This window comes from Peromyscus eremicus, chromosome 8a, assembly GCF_949786415.1.
Source record: "Peromyscus eremicus chromosome 8a, PerEre_H2_v1, whole genome shotgun sequence".
NCBI classification, from domain to species: Eukaryota; Metazoa; Chordata; class Mammalia; order Rodentia; family Cricetidae; genus Peromyscus; species Peromyscus eremicus.
This window is the reverse complement of record NC_081423.1, coordinates 59,011,066-59,031,107: the sequence shown is the minus strand read 5'-3', so window position 1 is coordinate 59,031,107 and position 20,042 is coordinate 59,011,066. Positions and strand designations below refer to the sequence as shown.

Genomic DNA, 20,042 nt, shown 5'->3' with positions numbered 1-20,042 from the left:
CACCAGCTCTTCCTGTCCAGAGAGAGACAGGGCAGCGGAGGTGGAGCCCAGGGGACGGCCATGAACTCCCAGGTGAGGACACTGGACTTGATCCTCAACACCTGTCTGAGCAATGTGGGGCCCTCCAAAGGCTGCCTGGGGAGGGTAACAGGTTGGCCGAGGTCTGGAGAAGCAGTAACCTTCTCCAAGACTTATTTCAGGGCCCAAGAGGGTCAATAGCAGCATTGCAGCAAGCTAGCAAAGGTCCCTGCTGCCTGTCTGGAACCTCTCATCCAAGCCACTGAATACTCTGTTAGCTGAGACAGCCTACCTCCTCAGTAACACCCGTCAGTCTGCTCTGGCCTTTGGCCGCTTCCTGCCCCACTCAGCTTCTGAGAGCCCCTGGCAGAGTGTGTGGTCGGGGCTTGACAACCCGCTCCCACCCCCACCCCCCTCTGGTTTATTGCCTTTGTTAGGCACCATCTGCCAGCAGCCAGGTCTTCCTGGAGGCAGGGAAAGTCAGGGAAAGCCCCAGGGCTCAGCCCAGCTCAGATCAAATTAGGCCACTTATGGCAGCTGTGGGCAACCAGGGGTGGCTGCAGGATCCTTTGGGGCTCTCTGGGGCTGGTTCCTTTGTCTCTATAAGGGAATAGTGGTCTTACGGTCCCCATGGACCTGTGCCGCTATCGGCCTGCGGCAAATGCCCAGGGGCAGGCAGCACCTGGGATCCTGGCTGCTTTGCCTCTTCTTGGCAGCTCAGGGTCGTGTTGAACATGTGTATGTGTGGTTTCCAATTTGTTTGGAGATGCCCAGCTAGGTACCACTTGGTTTTGGCTGGACCCTCCTCCTACACATCTCCTCTTTACCAAGTCCTATTCTGAGGTCCCCCCACTGTTGCCTGGAGCCTAGGAGGTTGACACTGGGGATGTCATGGTGGGCGTCTTTATTTATTTGGGGTCTTAGGTAGCCCGCAGAGAAGTGGACAGCTGTCTCCTCGGCAGTGTGGCACTTAACCTTGGAGTTAGAACAGAGAACCGTCTGTTTGTGTTTCCAGGAACAAGAGGGGACAGCTGGCTCGCAGATAGCAGGCTAGGTCAGCTGAGGGTTGCCTTGGCGGCTGCCTTTAAGCAAACAGCGGGGCCAGGAGATTGGGCGGAAGAAGGATGGAGAAGTGCCTGGTGGGACCGAGGACGATCTAAGAGCTACTTTCTAGCTGAGAGAGGCAGGGTGAGGGAGGCTACTCCGGGACGGAGGACCACCCACCCAGGAGCTGAGAATCAGGCCTGGCAGGTAAGGAGAGGGTTTCCTTTCGGGGGTTCTGTCTCCTGGTGAGTTTTGTCTAGCTCCTTCAATAATCAGTACCCAGGTGGGAACTAAAATCAGATTTCCTTTGCAGAAATTGTGTTGGCCTGGGGCTTTCCAGGCCCCATAACTCACATAATGGAAGCAGGTTGTATTTCCGGATGGAGAGCTCCGGGTGGGTGTGATGGCTCATGCTTCAGTCCCAGCACTCAGGAAGCGCAAGCAGGGGAGTTGTAGAGTTCCAGGCTCACATAGATTACAGGGTGAAACTTGAGACAGAGTGAGAGAGAGAGAGAAATACAGAGAGAGAGAGAGAGAGAGAGAGAGAGAGAGAGAGAGAGAGAGAAAGAGAAAGAGACACACACACAGAGAGAACAGAGACAGAGAGAATAAGAGATGACAGAGAGAGACAGATAGAGAGACAGAGACAGAGACAGAGACAGAGAAAGAACAGAGACAGAATGAGAGATGACAGAGAGACACAGAGAGAGAACAGAGACAGAGAGAATGAGAGAGAGATGACAGAGACAACAGAGACATAGAGAGACAGAGACACACAGGGAGAGAGAAGGAGAGACAGAGACACACAGAGACACAGACCGACACACAGAAACATGGACAGATACAGACATGGACAGACACACCAAGAGAGACATACACACCCATATAGAGAACCATACACACCCACAGAAACACACACACACAGACCTACACACACATATACACAGACCCACAGAAACCCAGACAGATCCAGACACACACATACACAGAGACAGGGACACACACACATAGAGACAAGACACACACAGAGAAACACACACACAGAGAGAAAGATACACTCACACACAGAGACACCCCCCCCACAGACACCCACAGAGATACACATGGACACATAGAGGCATACAGACACACATACAGAGATACACAGATATGCAGAGACACACAGACGTACACACCACAGAGAGACACAGACACGCCACACAAACAGTAACACAGACACACATGCATACAGACACATGTACACAGAGACACAGACACACACGCTCACAGATACACAGTGAAACGGGCACCCACACCCACAGAGACACATCCACAAGGATACACACAGATACACACACAAACCTCCCACAGAGACCCAGACAGACACAGAGACACAGGCACAAATAGAGACACAAGCACACACACACACAGAAAACACACAGAGAAGACATACACACACACACACAGAAAACACACAGAGAAGACATACACACACACACACAGAAGACACACACAGACACACACACACACAGACAGATACTCACGTGCACAGAGACACAGACATACACACAGACACACACACGGACAGACACACACATGGACAGACACACACACAGACAGACACGTACACAGACACACACACACAGAGACACACACAGACAAACACACACAGATACACACATGGACAGACAGATACACACATGCACAGAGACACAGACACACGGACAGACACACACACAGACAGACAGACACACACACACACACACACACACACACACACAGCATCAACACACTTCAGTGCATGACTCAAGCCAGTCTTTGGAGCCCCTGGGAGGACCTAGCATTTTCTGGGCAGACGCTTGCTCTCCCTGACAACGTGATGTTATTCCCATCACTGCTGAGCCAGATTCTACTTCCATTTCCACATGTATGCGCTCTACTTTTTGACAGTCTGGTTAAGTAATGTTTTTATTTTGTTTACTGAGTTGTTTTTTAATTACATTTGTTCACTCAGTGTGTAATCATGTGCATGGTCATGCCACGGCACATGTGTAAGTCAGAGGACAACTTTCAGAATCTCCCTGCATCATGTGAATCCCAGGGATTGAACCCAGGCTATCAGGCTTGGCAGCAAGAACCCTAACTCACTGGCTCATCATGTAGGCTCTCTCTGTGTGTGTGTGTGTGTGTGTGTGTGTGTGTGTGTGTGTGTACACAGGTCTATTTGTTCTTTTATCGTGAGAGAAAATATAGGACGCTGGGATCCAAGAGCATGTCACTGCACCTGACTAAAACAGTGGCTTAAATGCACAGACAGAATAATTGAGGGAAAATAGTTGTGTTCATTTACAGTGATCAGAGTGGGTTTGAAACCGGGAACAACTACCTGTGTTATAGTGTTCCATGAGTTGTTTTGCTCGTCCACGAGGGAAACAGCTTTGCAGTGGGGTCAAACCACTGGTGTAGTGTGTGTGTGTGTGTGTGTGTGTGTGTGTCCCCAAATGGGTATGTGCACATGTATGTTATGTGCGTTCGTGCCTGCAGAGCCCAGAATTCCTTGTCCAGTGCCTTCCTTGTTTTGCCTTATTTTTTAAGGCAGGTATAGGCTGGCTAGCCAGTGTGCCCGGGGGGTCTGCCTGTCTGGTCCGCTCTCACAGCACAGCGGCTATAGATTGGTGTGCCGCTCAATGCCACACCCTGCCATTGTTTGTTTTCTGAGACAGGGTTTCTCTGTGTAGCTTTGGTGCCTGTCCTGGAACTCACTCTGTAGACCAGGCTGGCCCCGAACTCACAGAGATCCACCTGGCTCTGCTTCCTGAGTGCTGGGATTAAAGACGTGCACCACACCAGGCTGTTCATACTCTGCTTTTTATGTGGATGCTGGGGATGTGAATTCAGGGCCTGATGCCCACTTACAGACAGCCTTCCCCAACCCCCACTGCCGTAATTTAAAGTAGAGAGGAGTGAGTGCATTCTGAGATATCTCCAGTCCTATACTGTTGGGAAAATATCTGAGCTCATGATTAAGACACCACAAATGTGACTGTGATGTGCCGGCTATATCCGTGTGAGAGGAAATGGAACATTCAGTTGTAGATTAATGAAAAAGCTTTTTTTTTTTTTTTCTCCCCCCCCCCCCAATTGAAGTTCACAGATCCCTTCCTTAACCCCCAGGGAGTGCAGTGACCAAAATGGGGTGTTTCATGCTCCCTCCCTTCCCACCTTTCCTCACTTCTCTCCCCTCTCTGACCTTTTTATTTATTTATTTATTTTTTATTTTTTATTTTATTTTATTTTTTTTTTTTTGGTTTTTCGAGACAGGGTTTCTCTGTGTAGCTTTGCGCCTTTTCCTGAAACTCACTTGGTAGCCCAAGCTGGCCTCGAACTCACAGAGATCCGCCTGGCTCTGCCTCCCGAGTGCTGGGATTAAAGGCGTGCGCCACCACCGCCCGGCTATTTTTTTTTTTTAAGAGACAATGCTACTGTGTAGCCCAGGTTGGCTCATCATCTTCCTACTCCCAAGTGCACACTACCACACACAGCATGGAATCTTGTGTGTGTGTAAACCTTGACCTCTTTGTTCCAGAAGTTGGAGCCCTTTCTTGGTCCTTAGTCTTCCAGGAAATCCAGGGCTGGGACGCTGTAGAATACCTTAGTCATTAGTGCACATAGTCAAATGGACCCATGGTGCCTACTGTCCCCACCCCCATGACAAGATTGAGTCTGTTATCCTAGTGTGTTGTGGGTTGAACTGTGTCCCTCAAAAGGATATATTGATGTCCCACCTCTCAGTGCCTCTCAATGTGGCTTTTACTCGGAAATAGGGTCATCCCAGTTGTAATTATTAGATTGAGATCCTTCTGGAGTGAGATATTGTCTGATTCCAACATACTTGTAATCCCAGTACTCAGGAGGTAGAGGGAGGAGCAATGCAAGTTCTAGGCTAGTCTAGGCTATATAGTAAGTTCTGGGCTAGCCTGAGCTATGTACTAGCAAGCTCCTGCCAAAACAAAGAGACCATGGGCTGGGAATATAGCTTAAAGGGTCCTGGGTTCAGTCCCCAGTACAAAAGAAAAAGGGAAAAGTCAGAGCCCAGTGGCAGCACCGTGTTCTAGGATCAGCACTGGGATCGAGAGCAGGGGAAGGTGGGGAGGGGGAACAGGGAGAGAGGAGAAAGAGGACATCTGTGTAAAGACAGGCAGGCAGACAGACAGACAGACAGACAGGAGCCCCTTGCTGTGCAGACAGAACTGGGAGGGTTGCAGCTTCAGCCTTGGGAAGGCTGAGGAACCAGCAGATACCAGTGTTAAAACAGGCAAGGGACCCCTTCTGCCCCGAGGCTGCAGACGGCCCTCAGCCCTGCCCATCCCCTGCTTTCAGACTTGCTCTAGCAACTTTGTGGCAGCACCCCTAGGACACAGCTTTGACCTGGTGCCAGCGGGAACAAGTGCTACTTTGGGGCTGGAAGGTGGCCTGCGCTGGCCTGTGCTGGCCTGTGCTGGCCTGCACGGATTCCTTCCTCTGTCTTCACGGTGATTGTTGCCCAAGGAGTGTGGTTACCCCATGATTGCCAGGATCTGAGTGTTCCCATCTACCCTATGTCAGGCTTTTTAGAAATGACAAGATCAAGCTGTGCCTCTGGGGACGCGTGGGCAGAGCCTGTGGCTCGAAAGGTTGGGGGGAGAAGGAAGATATTTTGCATCTCATTTCGGATGGAAGCTTTTGCCCTGGGAAGATGAAAAGCGTTTGTTTCCAGTTAGACAGAGAGGCAGGCAGTGACTTGAGGGTCACTGGCCTGGGCATCCCAGCCCCTTAAAGGATCCAAGGATTAAATAAAAGAAGACGCCCTTCTATTAAGGTGTCTTGTGAGTATGCGTGGGAGGCCTGCTGGATTAGGGAGGGGAGGAGAGTTGCTAACCCCCAGAAACTGAGCAGCTGCCAGGCCTGATGAACAGTCAGTACCCAGTGAGTCTGTTGGGCTGATGGTGCAGTGGGACCACATGTGTTGTGGAATATTATTTTAAGATGTGTTACATTTGTTTAATGATGCAAAGATGTGTTGCATTCTTTTACGGTGCATTTGTTTAATTATGTGAAGCTGAGTTACTGTGCCTGTCTAAAACACCTGATTGGTCTAGTAAAGAGCTGACTGGCCAATAGCTAGGCAGGAGAGGGATAGGCGGGGCTGGCAGGCAGAGAGAATAAATAGGAGAAATCTGGGAAGAGAGCAGATGTAGAAGTGAGAGGAGGAAGAGGAGGAGGAGGAGGAGGAGGAGGAGGAGGAGGAGGAGGAGGACTCCTCCAGGGGCCAGCCGCCCAGCTACACAGCAAGCCACGGAGTAAGAAGTAAAGAAAGGGATACAGAAATAGAGAAAGGTAAAAGTCCAGAGGTAAAAGGTAGAGGGGATAAATTAAGAAAAGCTGGCTAGAAATAAACCAAGCTAAGGCTGGGCATTCTTAGTAAGAATAAGACTCCATGTGATTTATTTGGGAGCCTGGTGGCGGGCCCCCAAAAGAGCAAAGAGTTAAAAAAAAAAAACCAACTACACACACGCTGTTCTGTTTTGCTTGTGTGAAAGGATAGTGGTGGACCCTCAGCTTTGTGACTAAGTAGGGGTGGGTGTGTCAGGGCACAGGTGTGGGAGCCCTGCCACAGCTGTGGGGTGCAGGAAGCGTGTCTGGAAGAAACTGAGCAGGGTCCTCGGGGACAGGGCACTCTCGTCTGTTTACTTACCTTAAGGCTTCCTCCGAAGGTGACTGGAGAACTGGGTCACTCTCCTGGGAAACCTGTGTCAAGTCTAGGACGACCCCTGCTGTCTTCTCTTCTACATGCCTGTCCTCCTCCTCCTCTCCTCATATCTGTGCTTAAATATATTAAAATCTTGAAAGCCAAAAAAAATTTTTTGAGACAGTGTCTTACTGTGTAGCATTGGCTGGCCTGGAACTCACTGTGTAAACCAGGCTGTCCATAAATCCATGAAAATCTACCTGCCTCTGCCTCCCAGGTGCTGCATTAAAGGTGTGTATTATCACATCTGGCCATAAAATTTTTTTTTAAAAATCTTATTTATTGTATGTGTGATGGGGCACACATCTGAAAGCATCTATGTGGAGGTCATAGGGTAACTTGAAGGAATCCGTTTTCTCTTCCTCCATGTGGGGTTGGGGATCAAAAACTGGTCCTCAGGTTTGGCTGCAAGCATCTTTACCCACTGAGCCATTTACTAGCCCATTAAGATCTTTTGTTTTTATTTTTACTTTTTTTTAAAGCTAGGTGTAGTGCTCATGCCTGTAACCCAGTACTTGGGAGACTGAGTGTGGAGGATTGCCATGAGTTGGAGGCCAGCTCGTGTTGTAGCCTGAGCTACAGAGAGAGACCTTGTCTCAAAGAAAGGGGGGCAGGGGCGCAAAATAAATCAATAGCAAATGTCCTCTTTATAAACTCCAACTTTTCTTCATTAGACTGAAAAAAGTTGATTAACAATTCCAGATGGCACCCGCCCCTTTAACAATGCGTGTTCCGTGTTGCCTCACGCATCCCTCCGCCTGCTGATCGGCTCCTCTTCTGCAGCTCACCTTTTCTGGGTCATCTGTCATTTTTGACATTAACTGACCTTGTACCTGGATGCATCATTGATCATTCCTCAAGCGTCAAGGTCCTTTCTGGGTTTCTAGTTGGTGTGAACCACCTTGTCACGTGACCAGAGGCGAGCCAGGAGAGATCCAGCCAGAGCCGGGTCTAGGCTTGGCTGGGGCACTGGATGGATAGGAGGGCGGTGGCTGGCCAGGCCTTGCTTTCTGGGCTGGCCTGTATTGGTTCTTTGAAGGTGTGCCAAACAGTCAGCATGTTCAGGTACTGTGCCAGTTCAGGGACACTGAGGACATCTCCAGAGTTGTCTTCACAGGGACAGCAGAAACGAAGAACCTGGAGAATACAGAGAGCAAGGTGGGGTCAGTCCAGATGTTGGACTCCAGAGAAGGTGGGGCTGGGATCTGTAGGAAGACAAGAAGAAGAAAGTGTCCCGGGTAAAGGCCGGTGAGATGGGTCAGGGGGTAAAGTCAAATAGTGCACAAGCCAGGCAGCTTTCACACACACGCACACGCACACACACACAGAGTCAGAGAGAGAGAGACAGAGAGACAGAGACAGAGAGAGACACAGACACACAGAGAGAGACACAGACACACACAGAGAGAAATAATAGTAACTAAACATTTTTAAACACGGGCCCGGGGAGATGACTCAGTGGTTAAACACTTGCTGTACAAGTATGTATGGACCTGAATTCAGATCCCAGAACCCATGTAAATGCTCCGTGGGCACGGAGGCCCCTGTAGTTCTAGCCTCAGAGAGTTACAGGTGGAGTTGATGGAGATGGGTGAGCCCCGAGCAAGTTGGCTAGGGAGAGCTACCTCATTGAATGAGGTAGAAGAACACTAGAGGATGACCCCTGACCCCGGCCTTGGGCTTCCCCATGCACGTACTGTCCCATACCCGCCATTCACACAGACCCACACATGCACACTCCACACACAGAGTGGGGACAAAAAAGGGGGCTGGCGAGATGGCTTCGTGGGTAAAGGTGCTGGTCGCCAAGCCTGACGATCTGAGTTCAGACACACAAAGTGGAGGCAGAGAGTGACGACCACGAGTGGTCCTCTGCAAGCATGCTGCACACGCATGTGCCCACATAGACATGCACACATACACTATACATACATGAACATGTATTTAAAAGTCAGCCTGTGGTGGCACACGCCCTTAATCCCAGCACTCAGGAGGCAGAGACAGGTGGATCTTTGAGTTTGAGGCCAGCCTGGACTATATAGTGAGTTCCAGGACAGCCAGGTCTACACAGAGAAACCCTGTCTCAAAAAAAAAAAATGTCCTAGATGAAAGGATGTGGGGGACAAGGCCTAGCACCTGTGTCTGAATTCTAAGTGCCCAAAATCTGATTTTTTTAAAGGAATGTGGTAATAGGTAAAACTCCAGGAGTATTCTGGCCTAGATCATGGACACTTTTGAATGCAGCTTGGGTTTTTTTACCCTGTGGTGGTGTGGAGCCATGGATGTTTTTAAAGCACATTCTGATCCATGCTACTAGGGAAGATCTCTCTGATTCCACAGGAAGGGTTTGAGTGTGAGCCCCAGGAGGCCTGACGTCTGGTTAGGAAGCATTGCTACAGCATTGGCAAGAGGAGCTGGAGGAAGAGGGGAGCTTACCAAAGCGGGCAGATCTGGCAGGAGGCATATGACACGGCAAAGTTTAGGAATGTGTGTCAGACCCCGGCTTCCCTGGGCCTGCTCTATCATCTCGAATCCTCACGTCATTCTAAGACGCTTCTGAGTGAGCCACGCTCTTGGGTCCGGACGGGCCTTGGAGGCCTCCAAGCCTCCTGTCTGAATCTTCCTTCCTCCCAGCGCAGCCTGACAGGTGGGGATGTTGATGTCTGGGCTCACCTCATCTTGTAGCTATCATCCTGTTTCCCGTATCATAGTAACAGAGCAGATGTCAGGGCCCGTTGCTAAGGACTCCTGGAATATTAATGCCTGGGTGTAGAGTGAAGGGCTTTCACACAGTGTCCAAGGCCTCAGCAAGTACTAGTGCAGTGGCGAGCATTCATTTCTTCGTCCCAGCTTTTCTTCCCTCCCTGAGACGCCCCTTCCCTCCTCCCCTCCTCTGTCACCCTCAGCCTATGCACAGATGCCTATCTTGGGAGTAACAGACTTGACAACAGCAAACGTGCACCCACTCTCCCTCCCACACCAGGGCAGACATGACTAATGGATCACAGCATTCTCCCTATGGGGACTAGTGGATGGGGACCACAACTCCTTTGCCACACAGCTCTCTGGGTACTGGCTCAGATTTTGCACTCAGGATGAGGCGTCTTTCCCAGTCTCTTAAAAGCAACCTCCTCTGTCTCTAGCCCTCCTACCCCTGCTCCTTAGGGCTTGTCCTCTGTTATGTGATCAGGGAGGGACCTTTGTCTCACATTTACTTCCTCCACCTAGACTTTTGATTTTTCCACAAGTGGAAAATCAAACCTGACCTGGTTAAGGGGTTTGATTGGCGGTTAAGGTCAAGGTAAAAGGTTTTATTTGTCAAATACTATTTGTATGTGTTACATGTTGCTACATTAATGTGCAGAACAATCATCCCTAGTCTGGGTGGTTCAACACAGCCATTTACAACGTACCCTGAACCTGTCAGCCGGGTGGTTCTGCCACCCATGGCTGGGCCATGTGTTTCATTTAAGTGTCATGATTAAGTGACTCAGACTTCTCTCTTTAAGTGGCTGATAGGAGGCAGGGCCTGAACTGGCTGGTTGCTTTTAATTGCCTTTTGTGTTTGGGCGCCATCTCCAGACAGGGTTTGCGCTCTAGTTCCCACCTGCTTGCCTTTCGCATTCCCTGCATAGATATCCTTTCTTCTCACATGAAGATGGCATGGCTGGACTTGGGATGTGTTTCTCTGTGGGGGAGGGGGTGTCTCTCACTTGTGATGGCATCGAGGCAGACCCTGGCCATGCAGATCATCTCATCTTAGGCTCAGGGTCTATCCTCCAAGAGCAGGTTGATTTGCCCTCCAGGTATAGGATGTGTCAGGGACAGCTGTGGGTGGGTGGTTTCCACCCTGGCATAGCTATGGTGAGTTAGGAGGTTGGGGATCAGGCAGCAGTGTTTCTGGGGTCATAGGAACCCCTGGGACCCATGGTAGGAAGGACTCTGTAGAAGGGCGTCCCCTCTTCTCCCTTCTGCATGAGCTCTCTTGGCTTGCCTGCCTGTTTTTATGGCACTGGGGTAAAACCAGGGCCTCATTGTTCACTCTACCACGGCGTCCTAGCCCTCACTCCTTTTTATAGACGACCCTGCTGGCTAGCTGTTACGGTACCTGCCAAGGCCCATCAACCCAGATGCTAAAGCCAGCACCGGTCCTTCCAACTCTAAACCTAAGGAGCGAGAAGCCTTCTTTAAAGTGGATGCAAAGATTTTGCAAAGAGGAGACTGTGGGGGAGTCATATACTCTTGAACCCAGTTAATTGAAGATCTATAGGTAGGCCCTTCAGAAAACGCAACGTTGACATTAGGCTGACAGGACCCTGCTGCTTCCAACAGATGTTTCCTGATGGCCAATTCTAGACACTAGAGAGAGCAGGCAAGAGGCCCGCAGCTCACAGCTTTGAGTGGCTGTGAGCGCTACTGTAACAAAGCTGACTCAAAATGAGTTTCCAAAAACTGCTCGCTCCACATCTCTTTGGAGAATTTATCCCAAGGAACTTATCAGAGATGGCCACTAAGAAGATGTACCTCTCAGGATATGCACTTTTGTGTTGAGTATGTAGAGAAAATTTGAAAGTCACCAGTGTGTCCCAGATGATGAACCATGTCTAGAATACTCTGATGTCATAAAATTATAGTGTCAAGGAATTTTGGAAAGCACGGGGTATAGTAGTAACCTGAATAAACAAGGTAGGCAATAAGAACTCGATTTAACTTAGAATCGTGTAAACCCCTGGGCAAACTAAGACGGTCCTTTCTCTGTTAAGATGTTGAGTATCAACACGGGGGAGGAGAGATGAGTGAGTTTGTAGTGCTGCTGCTTTTGGGTGTGTTGAGGGGAGGGAGTATGTCATGTGTAGCACACACATGTGATGGTCTGAGGACAGGTTATTAGAGATGGTTCTCTCCATCATGTGGATCCTGGGTATCAAACTCAGGTTGTCAGGCTTGGAGGCAAATGCCTCTGCCCACTGAAACAACTCACAGGCTCTTGCTTTTTCTTTTTTTTTTTTTTTTTTTTTTTTTTTTTTTTTTTTTTTTTTTTTTTTTTTTTTGGTTTTTCGAGACAGGGTTTCTCTGTGTAGCTTTGCGCCTTTCCTGGAACTCACTTGGTAGTCCAGGCTGGCCTCGAACTCACAGAGATCCGCCTGGCTCTGCCTCCCGAGTGCTGGGATTAAAGGCGTGCGCCACCACCGCCCGGCTCTTGCTTTTTCTTTATCATATAACATCCCATGGAGTCCAGGGCACGAAGTTCTCCATGGAGACGTGGCCAGTGAGCACCTGAGCTGACCAGCTTTTGACTTTGGAGAGAACCCGATCTCCCAGGAACCAAGTGTTTGCTTTTACAGATCTTGCTCAGAGAGTTGCCAGGGGCTCAGGAAAGTCCGTCCCCTAGGAATTCTCTCAAGAAGCTGGCGTAAGCCACTCCTGTCCCCACCTGCCCTCAGCACCCCGTCGCCTGCGCTGAAGAGCCCTGAGTGTGTTTACCGGATGCAGCCTCTGCCCAGCTTGTCTCACCCAGCACTGGATGAGAGACACAAGGAGGCAGCTGCTTCCCGGTAAGGGCCCTTGGGTGCCTCAGCCCCTCCAGGGCAATCAGCTGAGCTGTCAGAACCACCCACTGCCACGTGGCAGCCAACCCATGGGGAATCTTGAGAAACAAAGATTCCCATGAACCAACCAGCCACAGAGCCTGTCTACAGCCTGTCCTGTCGGCTCTCGGCACATCTGGTTTTTTGGCTAAGTGTCTTATTTAGGAAGAGCCATCTCTCCCTGAAACACGGCTCAGCTTAGCAGATAATCGCTGCAATGGACCCTGTGCCAGGCAACAAGGGATAGAGAGGAGAGGACATGGGGCCCCAGGAGCCGCAGTGTAGGGCGAGAGGGGATAGATGTCACTGTGGTCAGGCAAGGACCCCTGAGCCAGTCTCCAGGGTTGAGACCCCACCCCCAGCAGCAGCAGTCTTGACTTAGGTCCATTGGATATGCACAGCCGTTGTGCACATTACACACTCACACACGCCTCTCCTCTAGGCTCTTGCCTGTCACAGCCAAGATGACTTTAGAAGCCGTGTGCTGTCTCTCCATGGGTAATAGAGGAAGTGACCAGAGCCCCACACAGCCGTCTTTCTGTCCGTCTGCCTCTGTTCCCCTCCAGGCTCGATCTACCCTTCTTCCTGAATAGGCAGGCTCACCCCCCCACTCCCTCACCTTCTATGAACACTTGTTTTGTTCCCTCCTAAGTTATTAACAAACAGGCAGGACACGCATTTAACACACAAAGTACTGTTGATGGAAGCTGTGGGGCCCCAATTCTGTGTGTGCATGTGTGTATGCGTGTGTGTGCGTGCGCGCGTGTGTGTGCATATGTGTGTGCATGCATGCATGCGTGCGTGTGCATGTACGTGCATGCATGCGTGTGTGTGTGTGTGTGTGTGTGTGTGTGTGTGTGTGTGTTGCTAGGCACTGAATCATGGGCTTTGAGTGTGCACACTAGGCAGGCTCACTATACTGAGCTACACCACTAGCCCTTGGTTTTTTTGAGACAGGGCCTTTCTAATGTGTCCCAGGCTGGCCTTAAACTCCTAAGAATGTGTGGGCTGTAGTCTTCCCTGAGGCCCTCGGTGAGGAGCAGGGCAGGCATGTTGGGTGGTGTGTATACAGTTTGGTAGAGAAGTGCTTAGGTGGAGGGGGAGTGGGGGGGCATGGGGAGGCTCTAATTGGCTGCCAAGTCAGGGAGCTGGCAGCTAGCTCAGACCAAAGAGGTTTGGCATACCCAAGCTGGCTCTGTGGCAGGTTCCTAAAATGGGCCTCCTCGAGTTGCCCTTCCTGCCTCCCGTCTGTCCCGAGGCCGCTCTGTGTGAAGGATGGGCAGCTGTGATTTCGGAGGTGCCAGCCGCAGCCTAGGGTGGGAACAGCAGTCTCTGCGATCTTGTCTCCGACCTTCATTTGAGCCACCTCTGTGAACACGCTCAGCTGTGGACTTGCCATCCGAGTGCCCCTGCCCAGCCAGGGCTGTGACCCCACGCTCTGGAAGTAACATCGCCCTGTCTCTCTTGATCTCCCCGTAGATGTGGGTGTAGGATTGTCTGTCTTACAGTGGGCCCCGCCTCTCCATCCTGTGGACTGGGCTGGCGCAGGGGTTCAGTCTAGATCGGAGCGGCCCCTAGCCTCCCTCCCTGGACCTGCCAGCAGCCCTGTCATACACCCTGCGTGCATCTCAGCAGTGCGAATCGGGTACAGGGCAGTCCTGTCGGCAGGCCATCCATCCCTCAGGTACCAGTGGGGGAAACAGAGGCGCCAGGAAGATCGCTGACTTGTCCTGCACCCTTAGGAAATGTGCATGAATACCCATTTTTGTTTGATTGATTTTGTCTTTACTTTCTTCTATGGACCTTTTCTCCCAATCTTGGAGGCATGGGGAGCAGGGCCACTTGAGGGCTGGCACACCAGCACACGTAACTGTGTGGTCCTTTGATGGCCTCTTGACCCTCTCTTCTCTAACAGAGTAATGGTTTAGATTAGGAAGGACAGAACAGGATGCCCCATGGGTGCCACAGACCGTATAGACTTACAGTGGGTCAGAGGACAGGTGCACGTCAGTCTAAGGATTCCCTGGTTTGTGTCCTACAAAACCATGGCACTAGGAAGTGACCTGAAGGCAGTATATTCGCTCCCTAGCGATGTTTTGATGTTTGGGGGACTGGGCTGGTTTGAAGCTATGAGGAGCAACCCCACCTTCTCCCTGCTTCCTTTCATTCTCTGCCATCACGGAGGTAAGGAGTTCAATACCAGGTCCTTCCCCGTTTCCCCTGCCTGTCCTCTCTGCTCATCCTGTCACGGGCTTCAGTTTAGAAGCTTCTGCAGAACATAAGGTCTTCCCAGTGCAGAAGTCCCAAAGTTCCCTGGCTTGCTCCTGTCTTCCAGGGTCACGCTGATTGCTCCTCTACTTCTGTGGCATGGCCAGCAGAGCTCAGGGGCCACCTTCCTTCTGTGTCTAGTCACAGAGGAACTGGGCTGTCAGACTCGGGGGTTGCTGCCCTGGACACATTGGTCTGGGTATAGTGCCCCCTGCAGGTTGGGGGCAGAGCTGAGCAGCCTGTGTAGAACCTGTCTACTGGGATCATAGCCCTTCCATTTCCTGACACTCCTAGAATGTTAGAAAGGAAAGAAAAACAAAACAAAACAAAACAACAAAAAAAAAAACCAAACAAAAAAAAAAAACCCAACCAAACACACACACACACACACAAACCCCATATGAGTCGTGTGTTTTAAATATTTACTTTGAGTAGAGTAACGTATTTCACACTCCCGTAGCAGTGTGACCATGCCATTCACAAGCTAACAGAAACTGAAGCAAAAATAACAACCCCATGGTGCCCTAGAGGCTGGGAATGGGGCACAGGTTGAAGTTTTCTAATGGACACAGCATTCTTATTTTTCCATTTGATTGATTCATTTGGGGGAACAGCACATGTGTGGAGGTCAGAGGACAGCCTGGAGGCGTTAGTTCTCTCCTTCCACCATGTGGGTCCTGGGGATCAAACTCAGCCCATCAGGCTGGGGGAGTGCCGCTTTATGCATTGAGCCCTCTCTGCGCCTCCTTGTTCTTCTGGACTCTATTAGCTCCGTTTGGGAGAAGGTCCAGAGGTGCCTGGCTTGCCCATGGAGCCTCTGTGCCTGGCTGGTTGGGGGTTCTTTGCTGAAGTGAGGACCAAGGTGGAATGTCAAGGCCACCTGTGGGATAACAGTGCACCGCCAGGTAGCTCTAGCCCACACGCTGCCCCCTGGTGGTCATCACGGACATGGGCCACCTTGGTCTGGAAGAGCTATTCTTTAAGCATGGTACAGATATCCCTGAGGGTCCCCAACACTTCACAGAGATCCCTAAGATCAAAACTATTTTCCTCAACATATGATCTTTGGCCTCTTTCACACACACAGAAAAAACAGGAAGTACTCAGATGTGGCTTCAGAAGCCGGGCTGGAACTGGTTTTTAAGCAGGTGCCATCTGTTGAGCTTGAGTAGAGAGAAGCACACACCGTCATCTGGGAAAGAAAGCTATTAGAATACTCCTCCGCCTTCCATCCATCCTCCACAGCCGTGAGAGCCTGGATGCCTCCCATGTGCTTCACCGGAACTACGTCTCAGAAGGTTGAAGGAAAAGTCAGCTGTCTTCAGTTAAACCCCAAATCCAAGTGAACCGTAGAAATATAAAAACAATCTGTTTTCTCATGAGCTGCCTTTGTTTTGAAAACATGTGTTTTTCTCATAAAAGGCATAAATTACGTGAATACCTAATAGGGATAATATCTTTAATGGAAGTTTTTAGATTTTTCAGTAAAATATCAATAGATATAGCTCATATGTTTTGGAATGTTCAAAAGTTGAATTTATTTTTCATTGTGTGTGTAAGATGATGTGTACCATGGCACATGTGTGGAGTCCGAGGGCAGCTCTGTGGGGTGGGTTCTCTTCATCCACCTTTACGTGGCTCCTGGGTCCTCAGGTCACCAGGCTCGCACGGCAAGTGCTGTACTTAAGAACCATCTCACCAGCCCCAAAAGATTTTTTATAACATCTCATGAGTTGGAATCCACATATTGTAATCCTCACCCCTGTCTAATTCCAGAATGTTTTCATCACCCCACAAAGAAACCCCAAAGCCATTAGCTGTCACTGTCCTTTGTGCCAACGAATGACCATGAATCTACCTCTATAAATTTGCCTTTTCTGGACACCTCCATAAAGAACATTATACAGTTTGTGAGCTCTTGTGCAAGCCTGGCTTTTTCGCTTGATGATCTCAAGGTTCAACCGTGTTAGAGCAGGCCTGAGAACTTTCTTAGAGCAAACTCACATTCCTTTGTACGACTAGAGCACACATTATACCTTTATCAGTTGATGAAGGATATTTTAATTGTCCCTGCTTTCGGGGCTATTAGGAATAATGTGACTAAGAATATTTGTACACGTGTTAGGAGAATATATATTATTCTCAGTCCTCTTGAAGTTGGACAATAGTTGAATAACTAGGACAATTGAGTTGCTGGGTCCCGTGGCAAGTCTGGTTAACATAGCAAACAAATTTCCAACCTCGATGTTTTTTTTTTCCTGCTACTTAATTCAGTTACACAACTTTATTGGTAGCATATAAACCTTTATTTTTAACTATAACAGAAAGAAATCGTATTGAATAGTGATAATGGAACTGTGTACCCCTACCAGTCATGTTCCTGTATTCCCATACAAAGCTCATAGTGTGTTAAAATGTGTGCATTGTGGTTTTGACCAATAAAGATATAATTGCAGCATTCATACAACCTTTATCTCGAGGCAGGAGGAATTCAATAAGCACACAATTTTATTCTGAGTTAATGTCCAAGCATTGTTCTCCAAGCAAAGCTCCTGTAGTATGATACAATAGTGTCTCCCTTCTCAGAAGAAATCACCCCAAATCAATTGGTAAGCTTGGAGAATGGAACAAAGCTCTGAGGACATCACTGTCCCACCTGATCCAACGTCGATGTTTTTAAATCCTATTTTTTATGTATATGTGTGTTTTGCCTGCATGTGTATGTGCACTACATACATGCAGTGCCTATGGAGGCCAGAAGAGGGCACCAGACCCCTGAGACGGGAATTGTAGACTCCTGGAAACTGCCCTGTGGGTGCTGGGAATCAAACCCGGGTCCTCTGGAAGAGCAGCCAGTACTCTCGACCACTGAGCCATTTCTCCAGCTTCCCCCTCAATATTTTTGTTGTTGTTGACTATAGAGGGGTTCTGAATTTGTAATCCACTGGACTGGATTTGATTACATCAAAGATTCTCCTTGTGCACACTGACCCAAGTTCATGTCTTTTCCTCCCCAACCCGTGTGCCCACGCGTGCGCACACGCACACACACACACACACACACACACACACACTCACTCCCTTTAGAAGGCACACACGACATCTTCATAATAAGCAGTCTGAGTTTGTCCTCTGTTCCGGAACACATTGAAAGCCAGCTAAGCTATACTACGTATGTTGAACCATCAGGTTCGAGGGAGGGGTCCCTCCCTGCAGGACTTTCAAGGATAGCCCTTGTGCACCATGACTTAAAATTGTGCCTAGTGGAGGTGCTGGCTGTCACCCTATGCCTTGCCCTCTGAAGAACACTGTGGCTTTGATGGGGACCTCTTCGGGAGCAGAGCACAGGGCTGTGAGCTGCCATTTTGGTCCAATGGAGGGAGGGGGAGAATCATGAGCTCAGGGCGGTGGTGCTGTGTGGGAAAGGGCAGGGGTTGGGTGCCCTGTGTGAGTTGAAAGTTGCTGAGAGCGTGTCTTCTTCTCACCCTTCTGGCTCTCACCCTCTGATGTCCCAGATACATCCTCCTAACACATGTGTACAAATATTCTTAGTCACAATATTCCTAATAGCCCCGAAAGCAGGGACAATTAAAATATCCTTCATCAACTGATGCTGATGTGTGTGAGTTGAAAGTCGCCGAGGAGCATGCCTTCTCCTCACCCTTCTGATTCCCACCCTCTGATGTCCCATCTGCTCTGGCCACTTCTACCACGTGACGCACCTAACCACCCAATCTAGGATTCCAGGGCTTTGGAAAAGGAGCTTGGAATGAGGCCTTGCTGGAGGAGAGAGAGACAGCAGGGACCCTGTCTGCCATCAGCTCCACAGCCATTGACACGCTCTTTCCTTCCTGTTTCAGATGTGACTGCCACCCTGGGCAGTGCTCCCAGCCATGGCCGACACCATCTTCAGCAGTGGAAATGACCAGTGGGTTTGCCCCAACGATCGGCAGCTTGCTCTGCGAGCCAAGTAAGTAGCTTTGCGGCCTGCTAGGGTGTGGGGTCCTGCCCCGCCGGGAACTTAGGACACCTCTCGGCACCCTCTTTGCAGCCCATGTTTGCCCCACACTGGGGTGGCTCTCTTCTCCATCGGCTGCCCTTCCTCCCAGTCTTTTGCAAGGTTTATTCCCAGGAAGAAAGTTTGGAGAGAAGTAGGTGCCCGGCAAATGCAGAGCACGCTTGGCCCATGTTTATTTATTACCCACTAAGTACAACTGACTTGTCCCCATTTCTCAGATAAGGAAGGTGAGGCCTGACCTCCTTGCCCTTATCACTTGGGAATGGCTGGGTTGGGACCCACATCTGAGTTCAGCTGACTCCCAAACCTGTGCTCTATCACAACAATCCACAGGGAACAAGGCCTCCTCATTCATTGTTCCTGTCACTGACTGTCATGGGGGACAGCACAGAGCACAGGCTTGTTCCCTGGATGAACAGCTCCCTTTGGCAGAGACCACAGCGTCTTCCCCTCACCCTCGGCAGGGTCTCTGTCCCTCTGTCCCTCTGTGGTTCCCTTGTGTCTTGATTTTCCTGTTGCTCCTCAGCCTAGTGACCATTCAGTTCCGTTGTGCGCACGCACATACACACACTGCACCTGTGGCTGGGCCTTTCAGAAGCCGCTCTTGCATCCTGGTCTCTTTCAGCTCTCTGGTGGGTGCTGTTCCTGGCTCTGATAAGTCAGGAGCCTCCCTGCAGCTGTTAGACTGTCAGTACCAGAAGCCAGCATTTCCCAACTGGGACCGAGTTTAAGAAATTCACAATTAGACATTATGAGCCTGCGGGGACAGAGCGGAGACATCAAAGGCAGATAGAAAAATTAATCTGAAGCGCTCAGGAAGAGTGGTGTCACATGTGATGTGTGAGCATCTTTGCTCCACAGCTGACTCGTTCCCTCCATCTGGGTGCCTCAGCAACCCCCCCCCCCCCACTCCACCCCTGCAGGGACAGTGACAAGGGATGAGGTTGGTCCCTCTTACCGTCTCCTCTGATGCCAGGCCAATGAGGTGACCTCCCTGGCAGGGCACATGTTGCTGGGAGACCTCAGCTCTTACATTATGTGCAAGAGGCCAGCTGTCCCTTGACCCTCCAGTGTCCCCTTCATTTCCTACTTCAGCTCTCGTTCAGCAGCTGCTAAGAGCTGCCATAGCCTTCCAGAAAAGCCAGTGTGAGCGGCTCCTCCCAGGTGAAGAACAGTGTGTCTGAAGGACAGTGGCCCAGACACCCCGCTGCAGAGTTGAGTCCAGTGAACCCCCTAGGGGACCTGAAGAGTGTTCCAACTCACACTCTTCCTACCAGGCACCCAGATGTCACTGAACCTTCCTGAACTCATTTGGTCCTTGAAATTAAAGCAGAGATGT

General features: G+C 50.1%; 1 protein-coding gene across 1 annotated transcript in view; it reads left to right on the top strand.

The window, feature by feature from the left end:
* Positions 1 to 1,167: 1,167 nt before the first annotated feature.
* The window catches only part of Rph3al (rabphilin 3A like (without C2 domains)), a 101,110-nt gene continuing 82,235 nt past the window's right edge, over positions 1,168 to 20,042 (top strand). The window contains exons 1-2 of the mRNA XM_059269534.1: positions 1,168 to 1,269; positions 18,546 to 18,655. Coding sequence (XP_059125517.1) covers positions 18,579 to 18,655 — 77 coding nt within the window. The 5' untranslated portion in view covers positions 1,168 to 1,269; positions 18,546 to 18,578. The remainder of the gene's footprint in view (positions 1,270 to 18,545; positions 18,656 to 20,042) is intronic.